This window comes from Scyliorhinus canicula, chromosome 1 (genome assembly GCF_902713615.1).
Source record: "Scyliorhinus canicula chromosome 1, sScyCan1.1, whole genome shotgun sequence".
Lineage (NCBI taxonomy): Eukaryota > Metazoa > Chordata > Chondrichthyes > Carcharhiniformes > Scyliorhinidae > Scyliorhinus > Scyliorhinus canicula.
This window is the reverse complement of record NC_052146.1, coordinates 259,377,751-259,393,697: the sequence shown is the minus strand read 5'-3', so window position 1 is coordinate 259,393,697 and position 15,947 is coordinate 259,377,751. Positions and strand designations below refer to the sequence as shown.

Below are 15,947 nucleotides of genomic sequence, written 5' to 3'. Positions count from 1 at the left end.
GAGATGCGGCTAGGGAAATTGGGGGAGGTGAAGGATGGGGTGGAAATGTAGTGCAGAAGGGGACAGAAGTAAACGGGGTCTTTAGGGACTTTTACGAGGATTGTACCGGTCGGAACCTCCCGAGGGTGGAGAGAGGGATGGAGAGCTTCATGAACAGGCTATGTTTCCCAAGGGTTCAAGAGAGGCTGGTAGAGGGGCTGGGGGCGCGATAGAGTTGGAGGAGCTAGTCAGGGGGATCGTGGCAAATGCAGTCAGGTAAGGCCCCGGGGCCGGAGCGGGTTCCCGGCAGAATTTTACAAAAAATATGCGGACCTGGTGGGTCCCCTGCTGGTGCGAACTTTCAATGAGGCGTGGGAGGGGGGGGCTTTGCCCCCGACGATGTCGCGGGCACTGATCTCTTTGATCCTAAAACGGATAAGGACCCCTTGCAGTGCGGATCATATAGGCCTATTTCACTCCTTAACGTAGACGCTAAGTTGCTGGCGAAGATCCTGGCTACCAGGATAGAGGATTGTGGGCCAGAGGTAATTCATGAAGATCAGACAGGGTTTGTCAAGGGGCGGCAGCTCAACACGAATGTGCGGAGACTGCTCAATGTTATCATGATGCCGGCAGTGGAGGGGGAGGCGGAGATAGTGGTGGCGCTGGATGCAGAGAAGGCGTTTGATAGAGTTGAAATGGGGTACCTATGGAGTGCTGGAGAGGTTGGATTTGGGGAGGGATTCATCAAATGGGTGAGGCTGCTTTACGCGGCGCCGATGGCGAGTGTAGTCACAAATGGAAGGAGATCGGAGTATTTTAGGCTTTATCGTGGGACCAGGCAGGGGTGTCCCCTGTCCCCCCTGCTCTTTGCACTGGCGATTGAAACCGCTGGGCCATGGCGTTGAGGGAGTCAGGGAAGTGGAGGGGTCTGGTGCGGGGGGGGAGGAGCACCGGGTATCGCTGTATGCAGACGACCTGCTGTTATATGTGGCGGACCCAGGGGGGAATGCCGGGGGTGATGGAACTGTTAGCGGAATTTGGGGGGCTTCTCGGCTATAAGCTGAACTTAGGAAAGAGCGAGGTATTTGTAGTGCACCCGGGAGATCAGGAGGAGGGAATTGGGAGGCTCCCCTTCAGGAGGGCAGTGAAGAGTTTCAGGTACCTTGGGGTGCAGGTGGCCATGAGTTGGGGGGCTCTTCATAAGCTTACTTCACCAGACTAGTGGAAACGATGGAGGAGAATTTAAAAGGTGGGACATGGTGCCGCTATCGCTGGCGGGCAGAGTGCAATCCGTCAAAATGACGGTTCTCCCAGGGTTCTTGTTCCTCTTCCAGTGCTTGCCCATCTTTATCCCTAGGGCCTTTTTTAAAAGAGTGACCAGCAGCATCATGGGATTTGTTTGGGCGCATGGCACCCCAAGGTGAAAGGGTCTCTTGGAGCGGAGTAGGGATGGGGGGGGGCTGGCGTTTGCCCAACCTCTCGGGGTATTACTGGGCGGTCCAACGTGTCGATGGTGCGTAAGTGGGTGATGGAGGGGGAGGGGGCAGCATGGAAACGGATGGAGAGAGCGTCCTGTGGGGATACAAGCCTGGGGGCCCTGGTAACGGCGCCGTGGCCCGCTCCCTCCACGAGGTATACCACGAGTCCGGTGGTGGCGGCTACCCTCAAGATTTGGGGGCAGTGGAGGCGACATAGGGGAGGAGTGGGGGGCTCGATGGAGGCTCCGTTAAGGGGGAACCATAGGTTCGTCCCGGGGAACATGGATGGGGGATTTCGGGGATGGTATAGAGCGGGCATTAGACAGCTGAAGGACCTGTTTATCGACGGAAGGTTTGCGAGCCTGGGGAGTTGGAAGAGAAATTTGGGCTCCCGCCGGGAAACATGTTTAGATATCTGCAGGTAAAGGCATTTGCTAGACGGCAGGTGGAGGGATTCCTGCGCTCCCCGCGAAGGGGGTGAGTGACAGGGTGCTCTCGGGGGTCTGGGTCGGGAGGGGAAGATATCCGATATCTACAAGCTTATGCAGGAGAAGGAAGAGGCGTCAGTAGAGGAGCTGAAAACGAAGTGGGAGGGGGAACTGGGGGAACAGATCGAAGACGGGACATGGGCTGATGCCCTGGAGAGGGTAAATTCTTCCTCCTCGTGTGCGCGGCTTAGCCTCATCCAATTCAAGGTGCTGCATAGGGCCCACATGACTGGGACGAGGATGAATAGGTTCTTTGGGGTGAAGATAGGTGTGCCAGGTGCTCGGGGAGTCCAGCGAACCATGCCCATATGTTCTGGGCATGCCCGGCATTGGAGGAGTTCTGGAAGGGGGTTGGCGAGGACGGTGTCAAGGGTGGTGGGATCCAGGGTCAAGCCAGGATGGGGACTCGCGATCTTTGGGGTTGGGGTAGAGCCGGGAGTGCAGGAGGCGAAAGAGGCCGGTGTGCTGGCCTTTGCGTCCCTAGTAGCCCGCGAAGGATTTTGCTACAGTGGAAGGACGCGAGGCCCCCAAGCGTGGAGACCTGGATCAATGCATGGCGGGCTTTATTAAGCTGAGAAGGTTCAATTCGCCCTGAGAGGATCGGTGCAAGGTTCTTTAAAACGTGGCAACCCTTTCCTCGACCTTCTGGCTCAACGATAGGGTACTAGGGTACAGGCAGCAGCAGGCACCCGGGTGGTGGTGGTTTGGGGGGGTGGTTGGGGGCGTTGATTATGTTAGCTTATTTATTTAATTTGATTATCTAATTTTCAATTTATGGTTTAAGTTCTCTTGTTTGGGGGGGGGGTGTGGGGGGAATGTGATACATGTGATGTTACGGTATGGGGGGCAATTGTGGGTGTTATGGGGCTGTTAGTTGCATATTACTGCTTTTTGCTATACTTTTTGTTATATTTTCTGCAAAAAATTCCAATAAAAAAATTAAAAAAAAAAAAATGGATGTTCCCGGCATTTCCTGTGGCGCCACCATCTCCTTGTGGAGGGGAATCCTTTCCTGTTCGGGTTGAAGGGAGTAGTATGTCCGGCACTATGTGGCCTGATGTTGAGGTAGGATTCCAGTCTCTAAGGAGGGGGAACTGGATTGTATTGAAGAAAGGGGTGGAGTGAGGCCCTTCGTATGGTGAATGCACATCATCATGTGCCGGCTGAGCCGATCCAGCCAAGGTAGCGGTGAGGGCACACCTGACTAAAGCCAGAATGAGTAGTTACTTTGTAGGGTTTGAGGATAGGTGCGAGCTGTTCGAGGGGCCTGCCAATCACACACGTGTTCTGGTCCTATTCCAAGCTGTGAATTTTTGGGTCTCCTTTTTCAGCCCATGCCACAATCTGTACGTTGAGCTGGAGCCCGATCCTTTAGCATCTATTTTGGGGGTTTTGTGCCGGAGCTGCGGACGGGTGCAGGGACAGGTGTCCTTGCCTTCATGTCCTTGGTTGCTTAGAGGCGAGTTCTGTTGAGTTGGAGGTTGGCGACGCCACCCCGTGCCTTGGCGTGGCTAGGGATTTTTGCACCTTGAGAAATTCAAATACACTATCACTTTAATGGTGCTACCGGAGATGGCAACTGTTTATACTATATTTCAAGGATACTGTTTGTATTTTTGTATAAAATGACAAGCTTAATAAAATATATTTTTTTATAAAAGGGTACAAGTTGAGTGAAGAATCTTCATAAAGTCAATAGAGAAGCCATCAGGGCCTGGGGCCTTACCACTTTATATCAACTTAACACAATTTGTTATCTCATTCAGGCACTGTCCACATCTACAGATAGGGTGTCCAAATTATTAAGGAAGCCAGCATTATCCTGCTATCTGATGGGAGATCCGATTTATAGAGGTAACAATAAAAGGAAGTGAAGTCAAATAAATCAGGGAATCAGCAGTAAGATTGTGAAGAGTCAGAGATTTAGGGGATAAACTGAAAAGCAGATTAGCACCTGAGCTAGTAGGTGGCCACTTTGTCCCCGTATTCAAAAACACCTGCACTGATCCCCTTAGGGCAAATTTCACCTTCTCTAGCTTGAGAAACCCTGCCATGTCGTTGACACCAGGCCTCCACGCTTGGGGGCCTCGCATCCTTCCACTGAAGAAGAATCCTCCCCGGGCTACCAAGACGCAAAGGCCAGAACACCGGCCTCTTTCGCCTCCTGCACTCCTGGCTCCTCCGCAACCCCAAATACTGCGAGCCCCCAGCCCGGATTGACCCTGGATCCTACCATCCTCGACAACGTCCCTGCCATGCCCTTCCAAATTCCTCCAATGCTGGACATGCCCAGAACATATGGGCATGATTTGCTGGGCTCCCGGAGCACTAATACACCTGTCCTCACTCCCAAAGAACCGGCTCATCCTTGTCCCGGTCATGTGAGCCTGTGCAGCACCTTAAACTGTATGAGCCAAGCCTCGCACAATAAGAGAAGAGTTCACCCTCCCCAGGGCGTCCGCCACGTCCCCTCCTCTATCTCCTCACCCAGCTCCACCTCCCATTTACCCTTCAACTCTTCAACCGAGGCCTCGTCCACCTCCTGCATCACTTGGTACGCCGCCGAGATCCTCCCCTCCCCAACCCACACCCCCGAGAGCACCCTGTCCTGGACCCCACGCGGCGGCAGCAAAGGGAACCCCTCCACCTGCCGCCTGACGAATGCCCTCACCTGCATGTACCGAAAGGCGTTCCTGGGGGAGCCCAAACTTCCTCTCCAACTCACCCAGGCTCGCAAATTATCCGTCTATAAACAGGTCCCCCAACCTCATGATACCTGCCCTGTGCCAACTCAGGAACCCGCCATCAATTCTCCCCGGAACAAACCGGTGGTTCCCCGTATCGGGGATCCCATCGAGGCCCCCACCTCCCCCTGTGCCGCCTCCATTGCCCCCAAATTCTGAGGGTAGCCACTGGTATACCTTGTTGGAGGAAACGGCAGCGGCGCTGTCACCAGCGCCTCCAGGCTCGTGCCCACACAGGACGCCATCTCCATCCTCTTCTATGCTGCCCCCTCCATCACCCACTTACTCACCATCGCTGCGTTGGCAGCCCAATAGTACCCACAGTGGTTGGGCAGCGCCAGCCCCCCCATCCCTGCCCTGCTCCAAGAACACCCTCCTCACCCTCTGGGTCCCATGGGCCCACACAAACCCCGTAATGCTCCTGTTAACCCGTCTGAAAAAGGCCTTCGGGATAAGGATGGGGAGGCACTGAAACAGGAACAGAAATCTTGGAAGCACCGTCACCTTGACTGACTGCACCCTACCTGCCAGAGACAGCAGTAACATGTCCCACCTCTTAAACTCCTCCTCCATTTGCTCCACCAGCCTTGTAAGGTTAAGCTTATGCAGGGCCCCCCAGCTCCTGGCCACCTGCACCCCCAAGTACCTAAAGCTCCTCTCCGCCCTTTTCAATGGGAGCCTACCAATCCCCCCCTCCTGGTCCCCCGGGTGTACAAACAGCTTGCTCTTCCCAAAGTTGAGCTTGTACCCCGAAAAGTCCCCAAATTCCCAGAGAATCCTCATCACCTCCGGCATTCCCCCCACCGGTCCGCCACATACAACAAGGTCATCCGCATAGAGCGACACTCGGTGCTCCTCCCCACCCAGCCCCAGCCCCCTCCAGTTCCTCGACTCCCTCAGCGCCATAGCCAGGGATTCAATTGCCAGCGCAAAAACTAGGGGGGGACAAGGGACACCCCTGCCTTGCCCCTCGGTGTAACCAAAAATACTCCGACCTCCTCCTATTCGTGGCCACGCTCGCCATCGGGGCCTCGTATAACAGCCTCACCCAACTGACAAACCCCTCCCCAAACCCGAACCTTTTCAGCACCTCCCACAAGTACCCCCACTCAACCCTGTCAACGGCCTTCTCCGCGTCCAGTGCCACCACTATCTCCGCCTCCCCTTCTACCGCCGGCATCATTATAACATTCAAGAGCCTCCGTATGTTAGTGTTCAGCTGCCTCCCTTTCACGAACCCCGTTTGATCCTCGTGGATAACCTGAGGCACACAGTCCTCTATCCTCGCGGCTAAGATCTTTGCCAACAGCGTGGCGTCCACATTCAAGAGTGAGATTGGCCTGTACGACCCACACTGCTGGGGATCCTTGTCCCGCTTAAGAATCATGGAGATCAGCGCCCGAGACATCGTCGGGGGCAAAGCCCCCCCCCCCCATACCTCGTTAAAGGTCCTAACCAACAGGGGGCCCAACAGGTCTGCATACATCTTATAAAATTCAACCGGGAACCCATCCGGCGCCGGCGCCTTCCGCGACTACTGCATGTTCCCTATCCCTTTAACCAGCTCCTCCAGCTCAACTGGCGCCCCCAGCCCCTCCACCTGTCCCTCCTCCACCGGGGGTTCGGACCGATACAGTTTCTCGTAGAAGTCCCCGAAGACCCCATTGATGTCTACCCCCCTTCGCACCACATTTCCTCCCCGATCCTTAACTCCACCAATCTCCCTAGCTGCATCCCACTTACGGAGCTGGTGTGCCAGCATCCTGCTCGCCTTCTCCCCATATTCATACACTGCACCCTGTGCCTTCCTCCACTGAGCTTCCGCCTTTTTGGTGGTCAACAAGTCAAACTCAGCCTGAAGGCTGCGCCGCTCCTGCAACAATCCCTCCTCCGGGGCCTCCGCATATCTCCTGTCCACCCTCACCATCTCCCCCACCAATCTCTCCCTCTCTCTCCGCTCCCTTCTCTCCCGGTACGCTTGAATGGACATCAACTCCTCCCTCCCGAACCACCACCTTCAGCGCCTCCCAGACCGTCCCCACTCGGACCCCCCATTGTCGTTGGCCTCCAGATACCTCTTGGTACATCCTCGGACCCGCTCGCCCATCTCCTCGTCCGCCAGCAGCCCCATCTCCAAGCGCCAAAGCGGGCGCTGGTCCCTCTCCTCCCCCAGCTCGAGGTCCACCCAGTGCGGGGCGTGGTCAGAATTGGCTATCGCTGAATGTTCAGCATCTTCCACCCTCGCAATCAGCACCCTACTCAGAACGAAAAAATCAATCTGGGAGTAAGCCTTATGCACATGGGAGAAGTATGAAAATTCCCTGGCCCTCAGCCTCGCAAACCTCCATGGATCCACCCCTCCCATCTGGTCCATAAACCCCCTCGGCACCTTAGCTGCCGCAGGCCTCCTACCCGTCCTGGAACTGGATCGATCCAGTGGCGGATCCAGCACCGTGTTGAAATCCCCCCCCATTATCAGGCCTCCCACCTCCATATCTGGAATCCGGGCCAACATGCGCTGCATCAAACCTGCATCGTATCAATTTGGGGCGTATACATTGACCAGCACCACCTGCTCCCCTTGCAGCTTGCCACTCAGCATCACATACCTCCCGCCACTGTCTGCCACCACGTTCGACGCCTCGAACGACACCCTCGAATACTTGGCATTTCTAACTGTGGGAAGAAGAACTCTGTCCAAAACAAAAATTGAAGTGTAAGTAAGTATGGTGAACATGAAAGATAGGATTAATCTTTTGTGACCGGATGGAGGAAACGCCAAGGGCCCCCACAACCCATTTGAGTAATATCGGTCGAAAGAGCCTTGGAAACGCCGGAGAGGGTGGAAGTCTTTGGACTTGGGCGTTCCAGCTTTGGATCTATAAACACAGTTTAGATCCCCTCTGTCAATGCAGGAAATCCATCCCTCCCCAGAACAATCATCACACTCCCAAACCACTAGAAGAAAAACCAAACAGTGTGATAATAAATCTTCTAACTACACAAAACCATGAATCAAATCCTAAACTCGCCATTATAAACAAGACGAGAAATGGGTGTTCCATCTTGTGTGGCATCTGTTGACTAACCAACCTTGTTAATGGGACATACCCTCGAACATATGAACTGAGTTATATAAAACGCCATTGGAAAGTTGCTTGTTCTAACCAGGCAGTAAGGGCTGTAGTGTAAACAAACAGTGAAACGCCTTTAATTAGGTTCCACCGCTGAAAGAGAGTGCCTCGTCAGGTGTATCAAAGAAGTGATCTTCTGCAGTAAGTGTGATATGGAGACCGGAGGGATGATTTGGCCTGAACCTTCCTTTCTTGTACAGCGTGGAATTGATGATGTTGCCTCCCTTCCAGGTCTGCATGAGTGTCTCAGTAGATCTTGATTGAGTGGCCCCAATAAGTAACATCGCGGTGCTCCTTTGCCCACCGAAAAACAAGCTCCTTATCTTTGTCGCGATGGAACTGAACACCAATGGCAGGGGATCACCAGGGCGAGGATTCGGCCAAAGGGTATGGTGGGCTCGATCTAGCTCCAGGGTTTAGGGAATGTATCTTCATCTGTCACCTTTTTGAATTATTCCAACATAAACTGTCCCCTCTGGTATACCTACAATGCGTAGGTTTCGTTGCCTTCACTGGACTTCCAGATCATTCACTTTGCCCTGTGTTGCCAAGTCAATTGCACTCTCGTATACAGGTACTGTTGCTGTGGTCCGAAAGTGCCGTCTCGATGTCACTAGGGGTGCTCTTGTGAGATTTGGCAGCTAGACGAATGGTGTCAAGAGGGGACTGAATAGGACCAGCAATTCCTTTTTTTTTTAAAAATAATTTTTATTCCAATTTGCACATTTTCAAAAAAAAGAAAACAATAACAGAAAATTCTAAGAACAAAAATACAAAAGAGAAACAATAAATTAATGCCCGTCATTGGCAAAAAGCAGATATTCAACCCAAAACAAAAACAAAGAGACAACAAGCCCCCCCCCCCCCCCGGGGGGCGGGCTGCTGCGCTGCTGCTGACCTTTTGTTTTTTACCGTTCTGCCAGGAGATCTAGGAATGGTTGCCATCTCCTGAAAAACCCCTGCACTGACCCCCTTAGGGCAAATTTCACCCTCTCCAATTGAATAAACCCTGGCATATCGTTGACCCAGGCCTCCACGCTTGGGGGCCTCGCATCCTTCCACTGAAGAAGAATCCTCCGCCGGGCTACTAGGGACGTAAAGGCCAGAACACCTCCTGCACTCCCGGCTCCACTGCAACCCTAAATACTGCGAGCCCCCAGCCCGGATTGACCCTGGATCCTACCATCCTCGACAACGTCCTTGCCACGCCCTTCCAAAATTCCTCCAATGCTGGGCATGCCCAGAACATGTGGACATGTTTTGCTGGGCTCCCTGAGCACCTAATACACCTGTCCTCTGTCCCAAAAAACCGGCTCATCATTGTCCCGGTCATATGAGCCCTATGCAGTACCTTAAACCGTATGAGGCTAAACCTCGCACACGAAGAGGAGGAGTTCACCCTTTCTAGGGCATCCGCCCACGTCCCCTCCTCAATCTCCTCACCCAGCTCCTCCTCCCATTTATCTTTCAGCTCCTCCACCGAGGCCTGGTCTACCTCCTGCTTCACCTGGTACACTTCCGAGATCCTCCCCTCTCCAACCCATACCCCTGAGAGCACCCTGTCCTGGACCCCACGCAGCGGCATCAGGGGGGAACCCTGCCACCTGCCGCCTGACAAACTCCCTTGCATGTACCTAAAGGTGTTCCCCGGGGGGAGCCTGAACTTCCCTTCCAGCTCACCCAGGCTCGCAAACTTCCCGTCTATGAACAGGTCCCCCAGCCTCCTGACACCTGCCCTGTGCCAACTCAGGAACCCGCCATCAATTCTCCCCGGAACAAACCGGTGGTTCCCCCGTATCGGGGACCCCATCGAGGCCCCCACCTCCCCCCTGTGCCGCCTCCATTGGACCAGCAATTCTTCTAATGGGGGTTTCTCCAGAGCCAATCTTTGTCGGGAATTGTCCAGCTCTGCGATCGGAATTTTGCTTAAGAGTTTCGGTTGTTTGAAAAGTGGGGGAGCCAGCCGCCATCTTAGCTGTAGCTGTCTCGGCAGGCCATTTAATATTTTTTGGCCTGTATGTTTTAAATTCTTGGGCATATTTAAAAACAAACTTGTTCCTTGAATGTGCATTAAGAAAGAACTTTGTGAACAGGATCTTCGGGAGAATCACCACGTTTGCTGCCCCTATGTTGCACAACCAGAGTTCCCATCTTTTCAATTAAAAACTATCATAGCTCTTTGATACGACTTGAGTGGTTTGTAAAGCCTTTTCAGAGGACATTTAAGAGTCAACCCATTAAAGTGGGTATGGGGTTACATCTAGAACAGACCAGGCCAGTATTCTGATGTTTGTTTAGTTGAATTTAAACTCCCCAGTTGCTGTGATGGGGTTTGAACTAGTGTCTCCAGAGCATTAGTCCAGCCCTCTGGATTCCTAGTCCACGACCATGACTAAGGTGCCTCTTAATTCTTCCCAGGTGAAGAACGTAGAGAAGGAAGCGGATAGAGTTTGATGGGATCATTTTGAGTAAGTGTGCCTGAAGGAATGACGGGCAGTGACGATGGCTTCCTCACTGGAACTGGGAGTAATAACCTGTCATTGCTATCATTTTGTTCCGAATTACTTGCAGCTAATATTGCAACCCAGTGCTGTGGGAAGGCAACTCAAAGCTACGCACTCTGATATTAAACCCCAATGAATACTCTGCATTGGGGGTGGGGGAAGGTTCTTTAAAGTAGTGATGGGGTATGATCCTTGGGTGTAAGCTGAATTTCTACTGTGATTTGATGTGGTGATTCTTCTTGATCAGTGTGACGTAATTTAGTGACCGTTTTACTGAGTTCGCACCCCCCCTCATTAATGTGGTGGTTTCTTGGATATAGTTCTTGTGACAACTGCCCATCAGTTATGTGACTAAATGCCATTCTTCACGGGTTAGCTCTGTGGTAAATCCCGACATGTCTTAGGACTGAGGTTTGATGTTTTTACACACTGTTGACATATATGCCCATATGTAACACTCTCCAGCAGGGGTTAGTGATGAATGAAAGTGCTGACTTGTTTTTCTTTTTAATGTTCCTTTTGTTGCTTACAGACACTAAAACCAGTTTTAATGGTTACTGTTGGTATCAGCTGATTCAGCATGAATTAGGCTTTCGGATCAACGCGAATGGAGAGTGTAAATGTATTGTTGCGCAGTGGAGGTGGGGGCAAGATTGACTATCCATCAAATACGAATAGTCTGCTGTGAGAAACTCCATTTTCTCCGTACATTTTTATTACTTCCATTGCTTTTTGCTGTACCATACCGTGGGTTTTGGGGTCTTAAGAAATATTGATGTTCTGCTTCTAAAGAAACTGGTTGAGTTGGAAAGTGAATCATACAGAGAGATTCGAACCATCTTGTGCTACCTTGGTTTTTTGTAATATTTAACATATTATACAGCACAGAATGGTACCTTGGGTTTTGGTCTGTTTGACATTCTACATCACAGGAGTCTTAAATATCTTCTCGGCACTAGCTGATTGCTGAACGATGGTGATTTCAATATCCCAGTGTTTGTAAAGACTTGCATTTTCCACATGTTCTTTGAAATTACATGATAGTGAATTTCTTTTTGGAACTTAAAATGCTGCAAACCAAATATGTTGTTGAAGAAAGTATTTACACCGTTGACTGGAGTCTATTTCAGTTGGTTGTATCTGTGAATTGGTTGGAATTTAAGGGGTTTGTATGCATTTACATTTCGCCTAAAGTTTAATAATAAAGTTTGTGTGTACATACTGCTGTCTCATTTTTTTGTTATTGGGATTCATGTACTTAAAAACACAATAATTTATGCAGAATTTATTGTGATGTCAATGGGGTTGTTAGCCAGCTAGTGCAAAATGTAATGGAGAGAAAGATCTGAGCAAAATGTCTGCTCCAAACTTACCTCCAAACTATGCATAACGAAGAGTGTTTAAAACTGCTGATGTCATGATTTACTTGTTACTTGACAAAAAAACTTGTATTTGTGAGGTATCCCTTTAAATTCAAATTGAAACAAGGATTTTTTTAAAATTTAGAGTACCCAATTCATTTTCTCCAACTAATGGACAACTTAGCGTGGCCAATCCATCAAGCCTGCACATCTTTGGGTTGTGGGGGCAAAACCCACGCAGACACGGGGAGAATGTGCAAACTCCACAAGGACAGTGACCCAGAGCCAGGATCGAACCTGGTACCGCGGCGCCGTGAGGCAGCATGGCTAACCCACTGCGCCACCATGCTGCCCCGAAACTAAGATAATTGTGAAAAGGGGATGGGGCTGAATGGATTTCCTGGCTATGAGATCACTTCTGAGAATTTAGACTTTGGGAATGAAAGCTAGGTATAAACAATGGTTAATACAAGTTAATTGGTCGGTGGTGGGATGGTGTGTGTTTCTGCATGCCATTCTGCAGCAGGACACAGTTATATAACTGGTGTGTTTAGGACAAACAAGTGAACTCAAAATTCAGAAGTTCTTGGTGAAACAACGTGCATACTTGCTGAATGTGGTGTGAATAGCCTTAGCATGCTAGAGTTGAGTGTTTGAATCAGAGTTGGCCAAACCATGAATTGGATGTTGTTGGTCCTTTTAAAAGTAACTGCAAAGCTGTGCCACCAGGACCATTGTGATTCAAAAGAGGGAGGATTTATTGATGTGTCGGTGTGAACTGTACCTGGGGACCTCGGATGGAAAAGGGTGACCGACACGAGAACCAAATCTATTGGGTGGGAAAAGTGAGGAGATAGAGTTAAAGAAGTTGAAACTCCGGATAGCGCCACATTTGTGAGGAGTGACGCTGCAAAACTGATATTTGGTGGATAAAATATTTGAAGAGAAATTCAACATTTCTATTGAAATAACATTCTTTTGTTTATGTATGCTTAATTATTAAATTGATTTTGGATTTAACTGTTAAGTTTTAAAAAAGTAATTAGTACCTTTTGGCATCTTTGGGGATACCTTTCAGTCATTGCTTTCGACAGGGATTGTAACAACATGCTGAAGTCTATTTTGTATAACCAGTACATTGTGGCAATTTATAATATAGTACACTATCATTTGCATTACTGAATACATGCAAACATTGCGTTTGTGAGGCACTGTGTGCAAAATTCCTGATTAGCGGATCTTTGTTTTTAATCTGAGGTTTGTTACTTGGTTCTTTAGTTTGAAAAAAATCCATCCTTTGGATCTGTTATCCCCACTCCAATAGTGAAAAAACAAAGCTGCCATAGGCTTCTTTATCTGAAATAGGTGATTAAATAAGAGGAGGCATTTTTGTCTCCCACATCATATAATAGTTGTATTCAGCTTGGGTTAGTTTTTGAATGAAACTGCAGTATTACTTGAAGAAAATCGAAATGATTGATCCAATTCCAAGACTTTCAACCTGGCACTTTTAAAATAAAATTGATTTTTCTTAAAGTAGTAAAAGGCCATCAACATTGATTGTGGTAGCAGCCAGTCTACCTACTCTGATTAGTGGAATTGCTGCAGTGCAGATGAGATGCACTCTGACACGGTGAGGTGCTATTGAAATATCATGTACACCTCTGATCCTCGACCTACCCACTGAACGGTTAGTCTGAGGTGAATGCTAGTAAATGGTGACTCCTCCTTTCTACATACCGCTAATGCTGTCTGACATCGCAGGATTGGTTGCAAAGGTCAGTGGATTCTATATTATGTTCGGTGACATTTCATCTTGTATCCAATCTGCAATGCAGCAATTCCACTAGCCAGTTTGGCTAGGCAGGATGCTGAAATAATCTAGCATTTCTGTTTTTCACATGCGAAGCTTGTGCTTAATGTTCTGTTTGTGTACGACTCAATCTCTTTTTTTTAATAAAAAATTTTATTGAGGTAGTTTTTGGCTTTATAAACAGTTACAGACATCATCAGAAAGAAAGCAAAAAAGACAAAAATGTGCAAACATCCACGTACTTTCAATACTTCCATCGTAACATATTGCACAAGCCCGCTCCTCTCCCACCGGTACTACCCGCCATATTTTCCCTCCTACTCTACTCTTCCCCCCCTCCCCCTGCTGACGCTCACTCTCCCGCAAAGAAGTCAATAAATGGTTGCCACCTCCGGGCAAACCCCTGCACAGATCCCCTCAAGACGACTCAATCTCTTAACATCATTCCATCCCCATGGCTTTGAGCTTTTCCTATGTTCCTTTCCTAACTGAAATGCCAGGTTCAAGGCCTATTAAAATACAGTGTGAAATTATGGAACATCACATCCTTGTCACTTTTTAGACAAACTAACCGTGAATAATTTTTGCCGGAAAGGAGCAGGAACAGAAAGTTTTGAGGGAGAATTAATCATGTTATTTTAAAACACCAATATGGCTGAATTTGCAAGATTGATGTGGGAACTATTGCTCAGAGCCAGAAAGCATTTTTGAGGTGTTGGCCATTTTGAGCCCTGGAAGAGTTTTTAAAAAAAAAAATTCAGTCAATTCAGATCAAAAATCAACATGTATAATTTCTTTTTAAATACCAAGTTAAATTTCTGGGTATCTGCTTTTAAGAAAGTACAGGAAACTTATTACATGCGGGACTTAAAGAAATGTTTTTTGCATATAAAAGGGAGGAGGGATGAGTTTGATAGAAATAAATTTGAATCTCTGTCAAGCAAGAGTTAATTTCAGTGTTCAAATCACAAAATTGCAAATGTTGACACGAAGAATTGAATATTGAAGATCAGAGAATTCATATTTAATACATTTCTGTAATTTGTGTATATTGTAATGCTCTAGCCATTTCAGTATCCATTTATTGCAAAAATCATTGCATTTGTGCAATAGGTATGGTATTGTCGATACATGCAATTTTCTTATTCTAACATTTTAGTCATTGTGAAAAGTTGCTTCACTCAAATTGGCTATTTAATACAAAACTGTTTATGAAGTTATTTTCTCTTGCAGGTGCATTGCTAACTGTGGAACACATCAAAAATTCTGTCAGGGTGTTGGTTGAGGAGGGTAAAGAGAACATCCTGCAAATTTCTGAGTAAGTACCCCAGGAAATGAAGATTTGGTTGCGTCTGTTCCGGAAATTATGGATTACCTCTTACAGTAAGATGAACTACTGAAATATTGGTGACTTCAGACCCACAACAATATGGTGAAAAAGTTTAGCAAGCCACTCCATTCTCTTTTTTTTTTATAAATGTTTTTTTATTGAGTTTTCATATTTTATATATGACAAATTACAAGTTATTAGAGAGAGAGAAAAGAAAAAAAAAAGGAAAACACAAAATTTTTTTACATGAATATTTACAGGTAAGCATCTTCATAACAATAATTGTGGCCGCCCCCTTTAGCCAGCATACATATTTTACATTCCCCAATATGGCCGAGGCACATGTTTATAGGCATTTATTTATAGTTTGGTTTTGGGCCTTGGCTTGCCATCAAACCCCCATACTGAGCCCGTAGCCCCCCCCCCCCCCTTCCCCCCTCCCCCCCTCCCCCCCCCTACCTTCCCCCCCGCTACCTTTTTTTCCCTTTTTGGTTCTTGGCCACCCGACTATTCTTCCTCATGTACGTTGGCCACAAACAGGTCCCGGAACAGTTGCATGAATGGCTCCCACGTTCTGTGGAAGCCGTCGTCCGACCCTCGGATGGCGAATTTGATTTTCTCCATTTGGAGAGATTCCGAGAGGTCGGACAGCCAGTCTGCAGCTCTGGTGCTGCTGACCGCCAGCCAAACAGGATTCTACGGCGGGCAATCAGGGAGGCAAAGGCAAGGGCGTCCGCCCTCCTCCCCAGGAATAGATCTGGCTGGTCTGAAACCCCGAAGACCGCCACTATCGGGCATGGCTCCACCCTCACCCCCACCACTTTGGCATAGCCTCGAAGAAGGCTCCAGTACTCCACAAGTCTGGGGCAAGACCAGAACATGTGGGCGTGGTTGGCCGGGCCTCTCTGGCACCGCTCACATTTGTCCTCCACCTCCGGGAAGAACCTACTCATACGGTTTCTCGTTAAGTGGGCTCTATGTACCACTTTTAGTTGCGTCAGGCTGAGCCTTGCGCACGTGGAGGTGGAGTTGACCCTATGCAGTGCTTCGCTCCAGAGTCCCCACCCTATCTCCATCCCCAGGTCGTCCTCCCATTTCCTTCTTGTTGCGTCC

At 49.0% G+C, this 15,947-nt stretch overlaps 1 protein-coding gene across 1 annotated transcript in view; it reads left to right on the top strand.

Moving 5' to 3' along the window:
- Nucleotides 1-15,947, top strand: part of eprs1 (glutamyl-prolyl-tRNA synthetase 1) — a 130,761-nt gene that overhangs the window by 10,081 nt on the left and 104,733 nt on the right. The window contains 1 exon segment of the mRNA XM_038811972.1: nucleotides 14,738-14,822. Within this exon segment, the coding sequence (XP_038667900.1) occupies nucleotides 14,738-14,822 (85 nt within the window).